The sequence below is a fragment of the Platalea leucorodia genome (assembly GCF_965183815.1).
Source record: "Platalea leucorodia genome assembly, chromosome: 2".
Lineage (NCBI taxonomy): Eukaryota > Metazoa > Chordata > Aves > Pelecaniformes > Threskiornithidae > Platalea > Platalea leucorodia.
In genome coordinates this window covers 57,904,218-57,918,690 of record NC_138824.1, presented here as the reverse complement: position 1 = coordinate 57,918,690, position 14,473 = coordinate 57,904,218, and the positions used below count along the sequence as shown (strand labels likewise).

The 14,473-nt window shown below is 40.0% G+C and overlaps 1 protein-coding gene across 1 annotated transcript in view; it reads right to left on the bottom strand.

Moving 5' to 3' along the window:
* Positions 1–1,997: 1,997 nt before the first annotated feature.
* Positions 1,998–14,473, bottom strand: part of IPO5 (importin 5) — a 46,171-nt gene continuing 33,695 nt past the window's right edge. Inside the window, exons 22-26 of the mRNA XM_082333567.1 lie at positions 12,104–12,226; positions 11,251–11,470; positions 7,192–7,420; positions 5,518–5,659; positions 1,998–2,762 (exon numbers count right to left, since the gene is read on the bottom strand). Coding sequence (XP_082189693.1) covers positions 2,676–2,762; positions 5,518–5,659; positions 7,192–7,420; positions 11,251–11,470; positions 12,104–12,226 — 801 coding nt within the window. The 3' untranslated portion in view covers positions 1,998–2,675. The remainder of the gene's footprint in view (positions 2,763–5,517; positions 5,660–7,191; positions 7,421–11,250; positions 11,471–12,103; positions 12,227–14,473) is intronic.

The window sequence follows — 14,473 nt, the reverse complement described above, 5'->3', positions numbered from 1 at the left end:
ACTTTGAACACTTTTGCTTGGATGTCTAGGGTGGGTTTGGTACCTCTTTGTTCTGCCAAAGCAGAGCACCGCTACTGTTGACAGCGCTCTTTACACTGCATTACAGACATCTCTTACCAAATGCAATGGCTGAGCATTTTGATAAAGCACGACTGGAGCTATACACAGGAAAAAAGGTTGAAATAAAACTATGGCCCTTCCTGTATCAGTACCACAGTTAGATTCCTTCGGCTCCTTCCCAAGGATGACTTTATTTTTTGATAGCTGCAGATAAAGCTACTGTTCTACTAGACTTTGTTCGGGCAAGCGTACTTCAGTGCTGTGGAAGATCAAGAGCGGCTGACTGATTAAAAACTCTATGCTCCTGTAAGCATCAATTAAGGAGCCTGAAAAGCTAAGATTCGTGATGCAGACAGCTTTTAAATAGGTGGAAAGGGAGTGTAGAGTTTTTAAAGCCTGCATGAGTTGAGAGAATGGTACAGAAGCTTTTGGATTAACCCTGACAAGTTCAATGGGGACAGGCAAGACGGGACCTCCGGGTGCTCCCTGGAACCGACCTACCTGGCAGGCTGGCAGTGCCCAGGGACCACCTCGGTGCCCTTTTCCTTGATGAAACGATCGTGACCAAGGTAGAAACATCTGCACAAAGTTGCTCTACGCTGGCTCTGGCACACAGAGCACCCCAAGTCATTCACTTGGACTGAAAGAAGAAAAGAAGATTCAAGTTGGTCCATTAGGAGAGCAACTAGAGTGCTGCTCTCTTACACTGCAGAGCGTGAAAGTGGATGCTGTTTCAGAGAAATACCAAATGCACTACTATTTTCTCCACAGAGCGGTAATCCAAAGAAGGGAAGAGAAAAAAATTCTAAGGCTCAAGCTTTGAGAAAAAGGACAAAAAGCAAGCTGCAGGGAAAAACTTAAATGTTATAGACTGAGGGGAAATTCAAATAAAGAATACTTAAAATCAACAGGAAAGATGAAAGATATGAAATACCCCAATATTTGTAGTCGGGACGAGTGCTTGAGATAACTGACCTGACTTACTAGTTCTCTCACAGTACTGGTATCTAATCCTTAACAATTCATTTTCCAGGTGTATGAATGCTTGAATTTCTGCAAATACAAGATTAACGGTATTTAACAAAGTGGAAACTGGACCAGTAGCTACTTGTTACACTGTTTCAGCTGCCTCTAAAACTACAGCGTCAACCCATATGGTTAAGGCAGTCTGTCTCACAAACGTGGATATAATAGTCCTAGGCAGATACACCCCATTCTGTACTGGGTTTTTAATGAAACATTTGCAAAGGCAAATTATTCTTTAGTAAGAGAGGAATTTATTACGTGTAAAGTTCTACCTTTTCTTGTTGTAAAGGAAGAAAACTTACACCCTCTTTGAAAAGATTTGTGTGTCCTAAGAGACTATCGAGATTGACTTGAAGAACTCTTCAGTAAACAACTGAAGTTTTTAAAGATCAATGTGCATACTAACATCTTCAAAGCAACAGAGTGCAAAAACTTCACTCACCTTTGTTAGAAATCAGGTACTCTATGCTTACGTTTGCTGGTATGTTAGCTGGGAAATGATGTATTGCTCCTGCAGTACCAAAAAGACCTGACAAGTTTTTTTTGATTCTTCCAGGTCAGGCTACCAACTATCCGATTGTTTTAAACAAAACACAGACTACTGTAACAGTATCGCTGGCTGCCAGATCACGTTGCACATTTGCAGCTGGAACAACACTACATTTTATAAATTATGAAATGCAATTGCATCTGAACATGAAAAACATTTTTAAGTCAAGATATGTAAATTTACTGTCATCAAAGGAATGCCATTAAGTTTCCATTCTACACGCTCGGGTGAAAAATTTGTGAAAAAGTCAAGAAACAAAAATGCAAAAAATCCATAATAGGCAACAATATACAAAGTTTCAAATATAAAATCATTACTTGTCTAGTTTATTACTTGCATCTTTTCACAAGAGGAAGTTAAAAGAACCACACATCACTGAACTTCTACACAAGCTTCTTGTGTTTCAATGTCATTTATTGAGGAGTGAATGAGATACTGTCAGACATGCCAAAGAGACTTCACATTCAAGGGCTGGAAGCTGAACAGCTTTCCTCATTGAGTCACTGTACAAGTTGGTCTTGGGAATCTGAAAGTGCGATCAATGAGGTCTTCATGCTCGATGTTTGTCTTCAGTTTTTCATCTTTTGATCTACTAACTTGTTGGGCAGAAGGACACTTTCTACCCTACAAAGACTCACACTCCAATTAATACAATTAACACTAGATGTAGAGAAACGTTATAACGTACATCTACTGCTGAATACAAGGTCTTAAAGCTGTTTCTTAATTCATTATGTCTAATGAGAAAATTCAACTTGTTTCCCTTTCACCATCGTATGGATGGCTTATACCGTTAGAAAAATACTCTTCAGTGCTATTGTAGGGTTTACAGGAAACTTCCGTGTTGTGGGACAGAAACCGATTTAAACACCGTTCTGAAAGAATGCTTCTTCCTGCTGCCACTGCCTGTAGGTTGCAGAAGAATGGCCTACACGCACTACAGTTCTGGTTTTACTCAAAAAAGAAACAAAAGAAACCTAAACAATAGGGTAAACGTTTATTTGGAGTTAGTTTTCTTGCGGATGATAATTAAGGCCCTTCAAGCAGAGTTCAGGAGCTCCTGTATGGCTGCCTGTTGATCTGCATTGAGCTGTGATATGCATTCTGTCCACAGTCCTCCAGATGTCTAGAAAACAAACGAGAAGTTGTCTTTATGCAGGCTGACAAGCTTCTAAGGCACGCGCTAAACTTTCATATGTTTACAAAGCTCGACATTCACTGGGCTTATTCCTGTAATACATATGCCAAAGAGAACAGACCGAAATCTTCAGTTATACACAGTCCTACACAGGTTCAACTAGAGGTGCTCTAAAATGCTAAACAGAAGCAAGCCCCAGTTAAATAGCACCAACGTAATTGATTTGAAACTCCTGGGAACTCCCACTGACTAAGTGGGTCAAATGACAGCTGACACTCTGAAGTTAACCATAGCCTAACCAGTTGCTCCGGTTTGCACGGAAGTTAGAAGTTCAGGCAAAACTGAACCATACCTAAACGCGAGAGTATCTTTTGGGCACTGGTGCACCAGTAACGCATGCAGAGGAAGGGAGCACTGTGATTACAGCATGACACGCTACATACGCTATGTCTGTACGTGCAAAATTCTGCTGCCAACACGTGGCATTATTCTTTAGTGAAAGGAATGGTAAATTACTTCCCAGAGAAGAGAACGTAGATAGCATCTACCTGGGTAAACGTAACCCCAGGCTTTCCTGCCCCTCAGTGTACCTCATCTGTGTTACCACAGCCCTAGGCTGAGACATTAGCTTTGAAAGTCACCATCAGCAGGGATTGGTTCTAATGGCAGCAGAAAATGCTGAAAATTAAAGAAGGTTGGGAGTATTTATTCACTTATCAATAGAAGCTGGAAGTAACTGGCATCCTGCTTTCTTCAGAAGAACAATGATAGGAAAAAAAATGCAGGTGACTGGCTATAGGTCTTTAGATTGGCTTTTGCAATAGCAGTATACTTGAAGTAAATTAAAAAGAATTGTTTTCATTTTTATTTGGTATATTTTATCCTCTGGTCTATTATAATGCCCTTTTCTCACATGCTCTTTAAAAAAAAATAAAAATGGATTCACAGAATTCAAAAGAATTTGAAAACGAAGTCCTCAAGTTGAGTTTGGGTTTGTGTTTTTAGTTTTAAATAATACTAGGCATTTTAGACTCTCAATGTATAATGGAATACTGCAAAGCTAAATGTGCTCTTCCAGCATTTCTGACACACATTTACATTGACACACTACACTGAAGTATTTCTCATCTGATAATACCTAAGCGTGAGGAAAGAAGTTTATGTTTAATTCCAGCTATGACCATAATGTTACTCATGTCAGATGCTGGCAGTGGAACAGCCTACTGAGATCATTAAAAAAAAAAAAAAAAGTCTTTCTCCTGGAATCTGGGAAGCTGCAGCAGCAGGCAAACTGTTAGCAACTACACAGCCTTTAAAGTTCCTATCATGGTATAAAACATTTACAGTGCTTTACTAAAGTCTAAGTATTATGTGTGGAGAGAGATAGAATTGGTAACAGTAAGCTAAAATTATATTTTTATAAAAACATGACTTTTAAGATTTCTCCCCCACAGTCTGAAGGTAAACCATTTAACCAATGCAGAAGTCTTGTTTCCATCTTAATGTTCCTATTATTCCTGGCCAAAACAAGACTTTGCTATACACAACTAATCTATACATGTATGTGCCGTTGTATTGTTAAAAAAAAATAATTGACTAACCTTGAACACTTAAGGTAAACTGAACAAATACATTAGCATCCCCTAATATAAAGTTCCATATGCAGGCTTTAAGTACTAATAGCAAGGATTCGTATCTGTCAGCCAGAATCTAGAGCAGCCGCATATGCCACTTTCACTTTGAAACTTTGCTTGTTTTCATTCTTTTTATGCCTTCAGAGTTTTAACATGTCATTTTCTACCAGACATATTGGATCTCACAGGCTGATACGCTCATCCAAGTGAATCCTTTCCAAAAATCAAGTATTGCTAAAATTCTTGAACCTGAGTTTTGCCACAGCATGCCAGGTAGAATGGACAATAATTGAACAGCTGCTGCTCCAAATCCTCTGCGTGTTTTTATAAGCTATATGCTTGCCAGGCACGCTACTTTCTATCATTAGGTGCCGCAACTGTCAAGTAAGTCCACCTGATAACACTTGGCCCTGGATCAGAGCTGTCCTACGAGCACTATCACTGACAACACTGTAGAGAGGTGCAGCTTAAATACTTGGACATCCTCATCACCCAGCATCGTAAGTACTCATTATGGCATAAAGGGAGCGAACCTTGAGGCAGTTCCCCAAAGGCAGCGAGAACATTGAACAGCCACCTATATTTGCACTGGATTAAAGAGGGCAGTAGTAAAACTGCTTGTGGTTTGCACTCATTCTCTAGCAAAGATCCCAAGCCTCTGCTGTATCAGTAAGTCACCACAGGTGCTGGGGACCCTTACAGGAACCACATGTTGGATCAAATCCTGCAGTACAGTTCACTGATACAGAGATAGGCAGATTTCTTTCCAAATTTCAATTTCTGGCTCAGGAGAAAAAAAAGAAAACAAACCCACAAACAACTAATACTGGCTAGCACGTTAACCATCTAGCTGCATATATCTTAAAACTTTTCTTCTTTTTAAATTAATAAGCTTCTGAAGTTTATCAAAAGAGACAGACTTTATTCAAGTGCAAATGTTACCAAGTTTTACCAGTAATGGTTCAAGGAGTGTCCAAGGATCAACAAGATCACTGGCTGAAGCGTTATTCTCTAAGGAGACAAGGCTCTCAAAATTGGTTTAACAGTTTGGTTACTTCTGAAAGCAGAATCTAAATGTTCCCTTTATACCTAAGCAAGCATTTATTTACCTGCACTTGACGAACAACATTAGCCAACCGTTTGGTACACGGATCTTCATGTTTAATAGCTTCATGAATTTCACCATCCGCAATTATACCAAATATTCTGGGAAGGTTAGAGTTGTTGGGACCAAGGACAACCGGGTTGTTGCTGTTACAATCAAAACATATATTACAAATAAATTCATGTTTAACTAAAGAAAAATCAATGTATGCATTTTACATGTCAGCTGAGTGACTTTGAAATATCATATTCTAAACCTGCTTATTTACATCTAAGTTTCACTCAGCTGAATAAGTATGCATAGCTTTGTTGCCTGCTGACAGAATGTTCCCTCTCCTGTTAATATTTAACCAGCTGATTCTTTAATCAGCCTACACTTTATCGGGAAGAAGTTCTGAACTTTACAGAACTGCTGAGTTCCATGCAGATGGAACTCTAAATAGTGTGTCAGAAATACCCTGCCTAAAAGGGCTTACTCCTGCAAGGAGTAAGGGCTTACTTCTGCAAGGGGGAGGAGGTTGCGTTACTGGTGTCGGGGAGCACCAGCAACTTCAGCTCTCTGCCAGCACTCTCACTGACACAGCAAGTAAGCAGTTCTGCTCCCTCTTTCCCAGCCAAGTGTTAGAGTAGAGGAGTGCTGGCAACCAGGGATCTGGGTGGAAAACATGATCTACTTCCAGCCCTGCCACCTACCACTGCTGGAACGCAGGGGCTGTGAACGTAGGACTGACAGAGTGCCAAAGAAGTACGTAGCAAGGCTGAGCCACTTGCACAGAGCTGGGCACAAAAGTGTGCTAGTACTGTTAGTCCTGATTTCTATATATCTGTGCATAGGCACACGTCAGTGTTATTATGGAGTCTCTAACACAACCGTACTATTATCAGTATAGAGACCTCAGTTGCCACCACCCATTTTGAGACCTTGCCTTTGTAAAGCACCAAGAGATACAAGGTATTCACGTAGTAGAAAAGACTGCAGGAAAGCTAAGCTACTCCCTTTCTACTAAGATATAACAGGGTGTCAGCCAGAACATGGCTACTATATAACGATTCAGAAGCCGACATTCCTCTACTCAATTATGAAGTGCTACTTGACCCACACTAGAATACTTTTTTTTTTCTTCCATTGACCTATGGGAGAGAGCACAAATCTAAAGAACAAACTGTGGGACAAGATGCTTGCAACAGTAGCTGAAATGATTATTACAAACTTATTAAGGGAGATAGCACTGTAGCATTACTTTATCTGTATTCTTTCTCTGCTTCATACTTTGTTTTGTTGATATTCAAACTTTTGGAAAGCAAAAAGGTGCAAAGCTACTTTAAAAGGTTATGAAAAGAAGGCACTGCAAGGGCATGTGTGCTGCTCGTAAGTAAAAAGACCTGGTCAGTTATTAATGCTGATATGCAAGCAAAGTATCTAAAATTTTCCTGAAGTTTTCTGTAAAAGCTCCCAGCTGATCCTTTCCCATCATGCACATATAAAGCAGCCAGGAATTTTTTCAACTGTTTAAAAAACAGCAGTAACATGATGGAAGGCTCAGTTCTGACATTCCAAATTATCTTCCCTAGAGCATATGCAGATTAACTTCACAGTTTCTCAGTTTTGGAAAACGAATGCAAGGAAAGAACCCACAAACAGGCTTCCTTTCTGCATTTATGTCAAGACTTTGCCTTACCTCTCAATTAAGTCACACAGATAATTGAAAGTATGAACAGCTTCTTCTTTATCTTCATGAAGCGGAAGCCATGATAACCAGTGTGGCAGGACTTCTTCAACATTTACACAGTCAGGCTTGAACTTCATTATCTTTCCTACAGCTGAAATGCAGTTCTCTGTTGCATTGACATTCTCTTTGGTTTTGGCGTCTGGTGACTGAATGACTCTCACCAGCAATGGAAGCGCCTCTAATTGTTAAACACAAGAATAAAGTTTAATGCACAATCAAATTGTATTTTATTAATATCACCAATCCTACATGAGACTACTGCATGTATTAAAAACTGTGGGTTTTTGTGACCCAAGCACCAAAATCCAGTCATCCCGATGTCCCACTACTAGGTTCTTCCCTGCTCCATAATCATCATAAGAAAAACAAACAGGCAGATAAAGCTATGCAAGGAAACACAACAGAGCTACTGCAAAAGTCTGGATTTGCTTTATAAAAAAAAAAAAATAATCTTCCAGTGTCTCTCAATTGGAGTTATGCAATCTACAATATACAAGACATTGTAATTTATAGTAAAACCAAAGATAACAAACATTATCTTTTTAATCTACCAGGTTCTATAAACACAGGATGATGAAAAGCACCAATACAGCGACATTCACCTTAATTTGGACTGTCATGCATGTCTACAGTGTATGCCTGCTGTACATCTATTGCTTGTGCGCACATATATATAAATATATATGTACGTACACATACACACCTCCCACCACTAAAAGGTGCACTAGGAAAAGCTCACAGGAGTAATCCCATCTGATGAATCCACCTGGCATGGTTTAGATGGTAAAAATCAAACATCAAGGAAAAATGCCAATTTTCTTGCTACATTAGTAGCAATTTTTTTTTTAATAGTCATGCAGGTAACCACATGCACACTTCTAAATGAACATTAACATCACGTTTTTAGTTACTAGTGTCCATGCAGACTTCAGAGCACTCTATGTGCGTACAGGAACAATTGTCCTTGTGTTCCTATAAAAATATAATGCTAAAGCTATATCAGCACAGAAAACAGGTTGTGGAATTGTGCAGAAAGCATACTTCAAAATAACTCCAATTACTGAAGAAAAGTGAGATCTCACACTACTTCATTTTGATGAGTAAGTGGCAGCTTTGCAGTTAAGGAATACACAATGACACTTGGTATATTAACTTCACAGAATTAGATTTCTGAAGACTTTAGCAGCGGTGGAAAAAATATGATTAACCCTAAGCTAGATGAGGATACTTTTATAGGGCTGACAAACATTTCAGAACTGCAGAAACATTGGTCGTTGGATCCACTGGCTTGTGTACTGAATGCAGGATAACGATGCTGGACTTTTCTGCCAAGCAGAGTTTGTTTCATAGAAGCCTACGGTGTCCAGGCAAACTGAGTCTGCATTTTATACCTCAGGTTTTCATGACTGCTGAAGCTAAATCTCATCTGTGTTTCCTCATACTCCTTATTACTAATGGATGGCTCCGTAGGTATGTGTGTTCTTAACAGCCATAAGATTAGGAGGGCATCAAAATGAATCACCTTCGGCTGGGGCTGCACGGCTAGAAGGCGCATCCCCTGGGTGGTGGATAGGGGATCCCTCTCTGGAGGGTGCACCGGATAAAATTGAAGAAGGTGCCGCGAACCAACGCAGCCTAAGGGAAGGCCACCCTGACAGAAAAACCACTGGCCCTCCAAGTCATGGGGGTTGGGCAGGAGGCCAACTACCTCCGCCCGGGGGGGGAAGTTGCAGAAACAACGAGCATCAACTCGGAGATGGAGAAAATCAGTAATGAAGTGAGGAGGAGGAGATGGAGCTGGATCGGTCGTGTCTTGAGGGGAAAAACAACAGAGACTGCGCTGTGGCCCTTGGGACTCCAGAGCACGCAGCCGCAGACCGATCGAAGTGGAAGAACGATGTTCACGCCTTGTGTGCCTCCTGGCACCGAGAGAATTCAGATCAGATCAGAAAATGAATCAGCATAGTCTCCTCCCTACAGCTTAGCAGACAAGTTTTCTTCTTGTCTAGAAAACAGATCTATTCTCACATAGATGTTGTGGTAGATGATCCCTAAAAAACCCTTTTGACTATAAAAGACCATCTTCTGTAATAATAGTTTTTTCCCAAGGACTGACTGCTCTGACATCTTGCACCACCCAAAGTTTCAAGGCCACTGATATGATTTACGAAGAAACACATGCAGTCGATTAATACAATATTCACAGAGAACAGCTGGTTATATTCTTCCACCAACACAAGAAATAGAAGCAACGTTGACAGTCACATAAATTGTAACCTCGTAACTCCATTTAGAAAGTTATTTGTTTTGCTGTAGTTTTTCCTTCAATCTTATGACTTTGTTCTTTACCAATTGTATTTTTAATTTTTTGTTTCATCATAATGTAGCTCTTGTGCCATTTACAAGTTCTCCCTATCTTCCTGTATTTTTTCAGCTGACTGCCAAAAATGCTCATGTTAGTACATCTGCTTCTTCTGAATAGTTGAGTTTTTACATACTGCTACAAACTTGCAATAGAACAATACGCCACTGCTATATATTAATCAGTAAAGAAATTAAACTATAAATAAAAGCTCACAAACACGATGTTTTCAGAGAAGACAGTAAAACCTACGGGGTAGAAAGCTTCTCATGCCATGGATTTACTTTGTTTCTAATCACAGCACATCTTCATCTATTAAAATAAATCACAAAGTTCTTTCATGTTCATACAAAAGTATTTAAAATACTTTTGAGGTGTCTGCTAATAAGCTGTATACTGTAAAGTAAAAAGGTTATTTTATCTAAACATCCAACTACAGGAAAAGCCAAGTGTCTGGGTTTAATCAGGGATTATTTGTCCAAATACAAAGAAAAGGATCAAAGCTGTTACAAAGTTTAAGTGGGCCAAAGTAAAGTCTAATGAATGAAAAAAAAATTAGACTTCAACAGATGCTAAAAGCCCGTAAAACTTCAAAATCAGAACTATCTTGAGCTCAGTCTCTACTCCTCTAGTTTTGGGACAAGACATAAAAACCTTATGACAAAGTTCACAAAAAAACCCTTTTAGGAAGTACTTTTCTGGACAATTTTTAAATTTTAATGCTCTTAATGTTTCACTGCAAGGTTTCCCCCCCCCCGCTTTTTTTTTTTTAAGACACCTCATCTTGATTGTCACCGTGTGACTGTTACATTTACATTAACAGTGAAAATTACAACCTCTATTGATGTAGGTAAGACTTGTGTTAAAACCCTAATTTATCCCTATCACATGGTTCTTATTTTCTTACATCACTTAATTCAGCTTTTGTTTAAGATTCATGTGAAATACATATTTGAAAGAGCTAAGTCTTTTCTTAAAAAAAGGAAAAAACCCTCTATTTAGTGTGCAAAATTAACTTTGTTGACTGGCAAGAAGAGTGCCAGCAGACAATACTTTCTTTAAATTCAAGACAAATTTGAAGTTTTAGAGAAACCTAAGACATTCAGAAAGAAAGCAAAGTATTTCTGATAGGCATTATCATACTCATTTCATTTCTTAGTCACAGAAATCACGCTCCTCCTTTTTACATAACGGGAAAAGCAGAGAGCCACATTAGTTGAATTCTAGGCTGCTCCTTAATACAGGTCACTTGTATAATTTTTCCAGACATCCAAAGGGTTTTGCATTAATATGTAACCACATTAGTATTAATAAAAAGCAACTGAGACAGGTGTGTACCAGAAAGCTATTCTTTATGAAATTAACATCTGCATGTCAGACCGTATTTTTAAAACAATATGTAAATCAAGTTTGCTAAGCAGGAAGTTCTGCAACAGAAATGCTATTAAGCAGAACACCATAGAAAGCCCAAGGAATTCAGGTACTTTACTAATCATCACCAGTCTGCCACGCAGGTCACACTGGCAACCTATTTCACTGCCAAAGGGAAGAGCCCTCGACAACAACCAAAAGGCAAGCAATTTTTAAATTCTCCCCCTGCCCCAAAATCACACATTCAAATAGTTCTATCAGATGCATGTACGTACCTGTGCAAAAAGGACGATAGCTGTCCCCACCAAATTGTGCCATAACTCCAACACCGTAGGCAGCTGCTTGCCTAACCTCTGGGCTGTTGTCGCATATTGACTGTAGCATGGGCCTCAGGAAGTATTCAGCGTACTTGAACGAGGAGGGGCTGCAGTGCTCTACAATGTCGTCAAAAATGCATAGCCCCCACTGCCTGTCTGGCCATGGCCTATGTGGACACTGCATCAAAACCAGGTAACATTTAAGCCACCTTAAAATTGGTAATTTTTGTACAGTCCATGATTGCATCAACAGAACAATCATAGTAACAGTGGTCTAGTATTTTTGTTAAAATCTTCTTTGATTAAATTTAATCCTACAAACACATAATTTTCTGTAGCATCACTTGCAGCAATACCATAAAGAAAACAAAATCCAGGTGAATATCTGAGTTAATTAAAAGAATAACGATTTTAGACTAAATCCTTTACCTCTATTTCACACTCCATTACCTATTTCAGTCTCAATTTTCCCCATTAGTCTGCAACACTTTTTTGGCCCTCTTCTTGAAATCCATTTTAGAGAGTATCAGACACTCAGTAGAATTCAATTTCTCAAAATAGTTGTGTGTGTCAATGATCCTGTGTCTTGCAACACAGAAATTAGAAGTGTAAGCTAACAGCAGTGCAGCTGTTCAAAAAGCATAGGGTAACAACTTCACACTTAATCCACAATAAACTTTGAACTGCCTCTATTTCGTAAAACAGTAATTGCTACATTCTATCTACCAAGTTCTCTAAGATTCCAGCATGCAAGGCCCATTATGCATCAGAAGAAAAAAAAAATCAAATTAAAAGAAAGCAAGGTACTTACAATTAGGTTGACAATTAGTGGAAGTAGCCTTTCAAACCACGGCAGCACCTTCTCCTTATAACTGCTGAATATTGAGTGCAAAATGTCTGATACTTTAGTCAAAATATAAACATCACTGTCATCCTGATAGAAAAAAGATACAACTCACATTAAGACTAATGATCTTTAAAACAGTGGAAGTCACATGAAATGCTAAGGTCTCTAAACTAATGGAATAAAGTTTGTTAATGATTTAGTTTTGTAAAACCAATCTTTTAAAGTTCACTATTTTTCAGCTCTTGGTCTAATCATAGAATGGTTTGGGTTGGAAGGGACCTTGAAAGATCATCTAGACCAACCCTGCTGCCATGGACAGGGACATCTTTCAGCAGGTGAGGTTGGTCAAAGCCCCGTGCAACCTGATCTTGAACACTTCCAATGATGGGGCATCCACAACTTCTCTGGGCAACCTCTTCCAGTGTCTCACCACCCTCATCGTAAAAAAAAAAAAAAAAAAAAAAATCTTCCTTATGTTCAATCTAAACCTACCAGCTTTTAGTTTAAAACCATTAACCCTTGTCTTGTCACTATGGGCCTTGGTAAAAAGTCTTTCTCCATCTTTCTTATAAGCCCCCTTTGTACTCTGAAAGGCCACAATCGGGTCTCCCCAGAGCCTTCTCTTCTCCAGGCTGAACAACCTCAGCTCTCTCAGCCTGCCCTCGTAGGAGAGGTGTTCCATCCCCTCTGACTGTTTTTGTGGCCTCCTCTGGACCCACTCCAACAGGTCCGTGTCTTCCCTGTGCTGAGGACCCCAGAGCTGGACGCAGGACTCCAGGTGGGGTCTCACCAGAGCGGAGTAGAGGGGCAGAATCACCTCCCTCGACCTGCTGGCCACGCTGCTTTTGATGCAGCTCAGGATACGGTTGGCCTTCTGGGCTGCGAATGCACATTGACAGCTTATGTCCAATTTTTCCATCCACCAGTATTCACAAGTCCTTCTCTGCAGGGCTGCTCTCAATCCCTTTGTCCCCCAGTCTGTACTGATATTGGGGATGCCCCGACCCAGGTGCAGGACCTTGTACTTGGCCTTGTTGAACTTCTTAAGGTTTGCATGGGCCCAACTCTCAAGCCTGTCCAGGTCCCTCTGGATGGGATCCCGGCCCTCAAACGCATAAACTGCTCCACTCAGCTTGGTGTCATCTGCAAACTTGCTGAGGGTTCACTCAATCCTACCTACATGTTTAATAAAGATATTGAACAGTACTGGTCCCACAGACCCCTGAGGGACACTCCTTGTTACTGATCTCCATTTGGACATTGAGCCACTGAATGCAACTCTTTGGACATGGCCATCCAGCCAATTCCTTATCCGCTGAATAGCCATCCATCAAATCCATATCTCTCCAATTTAGCGACAAGGATGTTGTATGGGACTGTGTCAAAGGCCTTAAAGAAGACAGATGACATCAGTTGCTCTTCCTTATTCCACCAACACAGTCACTCCATCATGGAAGCCACCACATTAGTCAGCCGTGATTTGCCCTTTGTGAAGCCACATCAGCTGTCTCTAATCACCTCCCTCTGTCTTCCATGTGCCCTGACACAGCTTCCAGGAAAATCTGTTCCATGATCTTCCCAGGCACAGAGGTGAGCCTGACTGGTTGGTAGTTCCCAGGGTCCTCCTTTTTACCCTTCTTAAAAACATAAGTCGATTGCTAGTACTCAATTGCCTAGGACTTGAAGGTTTGTTTCAGGGACAGAAAAATTTTATCAAGACAAACACTGTCTTGTGCAAATTTACTGCTTCAATGGATTCCCTTTACAGAAGACAGAAGGCCCTTCTCCTCTTCTGTAGCTTACAGATACTGTAACAAGCTTTTATTGAAAAGGAAATGGATAACTGCCTCTGTGACAGAAGATTGTGGCAAAAATATAAGGACTATTAATGCTCTCTTCTTATTGCTTAACTTCATTTTTCACCTTGCCCAATTAATGCATCAAAGATCCTTAGCTCAGATTCAGCTATCAATTCACGTTATATTTGCACGTGAGGATTGTTCCTCAGACACACTTGTGTTCAGAAAACCCTCTAACTTTGTTTTAAAGCAAGTTCTGTTGTACTCAGTATGGTTCCTTTAATCAGTTTATACTTTAACAGGCAGGGAAAACAGAATACAGCTAGTTTCTGGTCCCTAGTGAGAAACTAATAAGCATTTCTCATGCAACAGGCAGCTTCCCACAACTGCATATTTAAACCCTCCCTGGTTAGACAACTTCTGCATTGTCAAGGCATAATTCAAGCAATAACTCTGAAATATACACACAAATGAAAATAGAAATAGAGAACTGCTGCAGCACACCGCAAAGTCCACCTGGCCTGGTATTGCCTGT